We start from the raw sequence: 4756 nt of genomic DNA on the forward strand, positions 1-4756 counted from the left end.
TTATGACATGTCTTGATGCTAATATGAGTTATTTTCAAATGACAATAGGAATTGGCGTCTTGATGTCTATGAAACAATACAAAAAGCATGAAAACAGACCTAGAAAGAACCTCTTTCAGATGTTATATCTCATATTTTGTATACATAAATTCCGTCTAAGAAGAATTCAAAACATTGATTGGTGAAGATAATTAATAAAATTACCGTGTGAGGTAGTAGGGACTGTTGTTGTTGCTGTTAAAGATGAGTCATTAGCACCAAATCCAGCCACTGTACAATATGAAGAACGTAAAACCGACATTAAGAACACGAGAAAATGTTTTTTATAGTCCTTTTTCTAGAATTCAAATTGGCTTAGGACAATCCTAGGCATCTCCTGGCGTGACCACGTCACAAATGAAGAGGTCATGCGAAGAGGTAAGGTGCCTTTAGCCAGTGAGATGGTCAGAAAAAGAAGATGGACATTTGTCAGACATGTTTAGCACCTAACCAATTATTACAATAAGATGAACCATCTTAAATGACAGAAGAGATATGGGTCTGAACAACATGGAAATTATGGCAGTAGCAGCGCAAGACCGTACCCTATGGAGAAAATAAGCTCACCGAGTTGACCAATGCAACAGTGTTGCGGGAAGGTCTAAGGTAAGGTTTCTAGAAGTTGAAGAAAATTACCTTGTGAGCTCGTAAGGGCCGATGGCAGTGTTGGTGTTGCTACTAAAGATGAGTCATTGGTAGGCAAGATCTGTAAGACAATACCATGCTCATTAAATAGATACATATTTCATTATGACAACTTTCATGATCATGATTTGAACAAGGAACATTTGGTTAAAAAAAACGTACAATGCAGCTAGCAATTAAAGTTAGAGAAAGCTTACCGTTGTGGATTCTGGTATGGTCAAGTTGAGTACCACGCTTAAGATTCCACCGAGGATCGAAGACACTACGAGAGTGGTCATGAATACAGCAAGACACGTGCGGCGATATCGAGACCCTGAAAAGTGAGGAACGTCAATTCACCTAAAAGAAACTTCAACGAACACTCTAATGGACATTATACAGGAAGGAAAAAGTAACATTTTCAAAGTTACACGCTCAACAAACAGCATAATTCTGTAGAACACAATCTTCTGCGAAGTATTTACGATATTTGCAGATAAATATCGATCCTATCGAGATAAGATTTTTCTTGATTCTTGTCTGGAAATCAAGCCATCATGCACAATGTACATAAAAGCAAAGAAGAGCCCTCATATATTCTTAAAAAATTCAAACGGAGGACGGCACAGGCTATCTGGCATCTACGACCCTCTGCTGCAGTCACGTGTCTCCGACGTCACGTCCGGAAGATACAGCAGACGGGTCCAATCAACTTTAGTGTTGGTTAGTTAAAGTTTAGTTTATCAAAAAAATTGAAACGTCTTACCGAAAGTAGCTGTCTTACCGAAAGAAGCAGCTGGTTGTCCCGGCTGGTACATCTGATTCGTGATCAGGTCGTTTTTAGAATCGGCTGAATCTTCAGTACCAACCGGTGAGGAGTTTGAAGCTGCTGCTCTTTTATGAGAGCAAGGATGATGAGAGGCATCCTTTGTCCGAGTTTCTTCCGAACTTGCCACGTCATCCTGGCCCATGTATGCGACAGCGTAAGGTTGAATGTCGACGTCATCTGAAGTGACAACATCTGTTTCTCCGTTCTGACTTGCACTGCTCGTTAACATATCATCATCGTGATATCGAACTGCATATGGCTGTATACTGTCATCAATGTCTGCTTGTCTGGAGGAGGCAGATTCTTCATTTCCAGTGCCCGGACGTCCTTGTGCCGTATCGTCTTTTAGGTCTTCGTTTCCTGTGGCTGGTGCTGAAACGACGGTGACAGCTTCGGCCGTTTCTCCAACAGTCACTGACGAAGTCTCAAAGATTTGTGGCTCTGACGTTTCGAGCAAACGGCTTTTTGGTTGAGGATTGGAAACGAATGTCGGATTGGCGCTCTCGTCACTTGGCAGGTACAGCGGATTGTAGCTGGACGTGTTTTGCCCGTGGTTCTGGTCAGATTCGAGGGTTCTCTGCGCGTACATCGTATTGTGATCTCGTATTGCGTTTTGTATAGGATTCAGATAAAGGTTATTTTGCTGAATGTTAGGTATGTTACCGGTATCTCCAACAGGAGGAACAGCGTAGGCACCATTCTCGCATGAGTCGGTCGATGTAATCATACCACTTCTGTTGCTTGAAATCGTTTCGTCCTTTTGAGAGGATCCACCCGTCGTTTGAGTTGTCTCTGAATGTATGGTGGAGGCCTCCATGTTAGCCTGGCATGTGTATACAGAATCAGACATGTCGGCGGTACCTGGGGCGGTTTCAGCTTCAACACCGCTTTCTATAGGCATGTTCCCATCGATGTTGTCTTCTTTGCCTTCTTCTCTTTGGGCAATTGAAACTGCACATGGAATACAGGTGGGGTCTTCACCACTGTCAGCTTTCCCTAGGACCGGTCCTCCAGTTTGAGCCATACCGTCTGTGGCTACCAGGGCTGTCGTATCTGAGGTTGGATCTTCATTCATCGCTTCAATAGTAAAAGTTCCTGATGACGTAACAGTTCCTGATGATGTAGCACCTCCTGTTGATGTAGCACTTCTGATGATGTAATAGTTTCTGGTGATGTAGCAGCTCCTGGTGAGGTAGCACTTCCTGGTGATGTAACAGTTTCTGTTGATGTAGCAGTCTCTGTTTACTTAGCACTTATGTCTGACTCTGATGCAGGAAGTTCAAGTTCAGGGTTTCTATTCCGGGCGTACATAGGATATGTGGTTATGACATTGTTGCTGTTTGTAAATGTGTTCTCTTTCCTGTATGATGTCCTAGTTCCTGTTCCTTCTGTCGCTCCCTCACTCGCTCTTAACATCGTCGATCCTCATCCAACCTTCAGGAAAATAAATCACACTTATCGAATTTGATGGACAAACACATCTGCCTAAAACCTAGAAACTAATGAGGCCCTATTCCAACAGACAATTTGATGGTTTCTGTTTCTTGGCATACTTATCCCTAATGTGTCTCGGCACTGATATGATTTTTTTTTTCATTTGTTGCTTTTGTATGAATGATTGAAAGAAAGTCATATTAGTCTGACTAGTTTTATTTGGGTCAATTGGGGGCGTGTAGCAAACCTTCTCGTGGTGCCCCTGTTAATCCGCTTGCGGAGACCAATTGCTACACTTCGCTCACCCCCACCCCCCACAATCCATCTAGTCTATGCTTATTGATTTTATAATCATTTCTTTTGCGAAAAGTATTCTGAAATAATGATATTGTAATTTGTCCTGAATTGCGCAGAAATGTATCTAGGTTAAACTATATATTTCAGGCTTTTGAGAACAGGATAACTAAAACACTGGGTGACTTGTACGTGCCATCGTTATACTTTTTAGACATTTTATATTAGCTTAGATATGAATACACAGCAGAACGCTTTCACTAGCTGGCTAAGATGATTAGTCTGAATATTTTGTTTTTGTCAGATGTCACAATTTCTTCAACAATATCTGAAGCGGCAAAAGCCAAAGGTACTGATACCAGGGTTTCTATTTGGGTACCTCCCAAGGCAACGTACGCAGTCTTGCTTGTAAATGGACAAGAAAAAAAAACGCGCCGATGCGATCGAACTTATGCTGTCAACAAAGAACACATGAGGATGATCCTGTTGTTTAAAATGTGACTGACATCATTAAACGAACTTTTCTTCCCTTTGAGGCGTTGGTGTGTTATTTATGAATGTTAAGACAGTACTAGTATGTAGGAATCAGTTAATGTAACAATGACTACCTTCTTGTCCTGTTTGTAAGTCACAGGTAGTAACAAATACAGGGCGGCATGAATTTGTTGAATTGGCTTGCATGCCTCACAGGTGCAAGCATTCGTTGGAACACGTGCTATCAGCGTGCAAATTGATTTGAAATTCCAACATACCTTGCTTTACCCTACAGCCGAGCCGGAGTATTTTGTACTACCTGTTCTTTTCTTTTGTTACAATATTGTTTTGAATTCTGAATCGGACCGATTCTCCTACTTGTGTTGATTTATATCCAGGTGGCAACCGTATGTTATGTTTCCGTTATTTTGAGTTCTGACTATAGAAAATTGTGATCGTGTTATTTTGTGATTGTGTTATGTGGTTTTGAGTTTTGAATCAGACTGATGCTATTTGCTTTGAGTTCTGACTTAGTTTGATCGATTCCAAGGCAGAGATCATGTTATTTTGTTTTTGATTTCCGATCCTGCCTGAGTTATACCAAAGTGGTGATCATGTTATGTTATTCTTAGTTCTTGAATCGGACCGATTCCCATACTTACTTTTCTTTTTATATTGAGACAGTGATTACGTTACGTTTATATGAGTTCTGTTTTTGTTTGATTTATACTAAAGTGGTGATTTTGTTATGTTACTTTGAGTTAAGAATTGGGCCAAATTTCTTACTAATGATGTTTTGTGTTCAAAATGAAATTTTCAAAAGAATGGTGATTTAGCTTACAAAAAGAGTTAATTTCAAAGTAGAGCTACTATTAAAGGGTAAAGATTGGTCCAATTTTCTTACTTTCACAAAGTTCCTGTGGAAAGCAGAGATCATTGTTATGTTGTTTTTGATTTCCATTTCTGCTTGATTTATACCAAAGTGGTGATTATGTTGTTATGATTTCTTGAATCAGACCAATTCCTATACTTACTTTCTTTGATCATACTAAGACAGTAATT

The 4756-nt window shown here is 40.3% G+C and overlaps 1 protein-coding gene across 1 annotated transcript; it reads right to left on the bottom strand.

Moving 5' to 3' along the window:
* Positions 1 to 244: 244 nt before the first annotated feature.
* Positions 245 to 2256, bottom strand: LOC118415695. The gene is made up of 3 exons (XM_035820440.1): positions 1448 to 2256; positions 882 to 997; positions 245 to 745 (listed from the first exon to the last, which is right to left on the bottom strand). Exons 1-3 carry the CDS (start codon positions 2217 to 2219, stop codon positions 641 to 643), a joined length of 993 nt encoding a protein of 330 aa, XP_035676333.1. The 5' UTR covers positions 2220 to 2256; the 3' UTR covers positions 245 to 640.
* Between the last annotated feature and the right edge of the window lie 2500 nt (positions 2257 to 4756).

This window comes from Branchiostoma floridae, chromosome 5 (assembly GCF_000003815.2).
Source record: "Branchiostoma floridae strain S238N-H82 chromosome 5, Bfl_VNyyK, whole genome shotgun sequence".
In the NCBI taxonomy this organism is placed as follows: Eukaryota; Metazoa; Chordata; class Leptocardii; order Amphioxiformes; family Branchiostomatidae; genus Branchiostoma; species Branchiostoma floridae.

Bases quoted from the DNA above. Each gene is read 5' to 3' on its own strand.
- LOC118415695 (XM_035820440.1), bottom strand. From the start codon at position 2,219: ATGATTACATCGACCGACTCATGCGAGAATGGTGCCTACGCTGTTCCT. The intron at 998-1,447 runs GTAAGACAGCTA...CTCACTTTTCAG, and splicing joins ACAACCAGCTGCTTCTTTCG to GGTCTCGATATCGCCGCACG. The intron at 746-881 runs GTAAGCTTTCTC...ATTGTCTTACAG, and splicing joins CCATACCAGAATCCACAACG to ATCTTGCCTACCAATGACTC.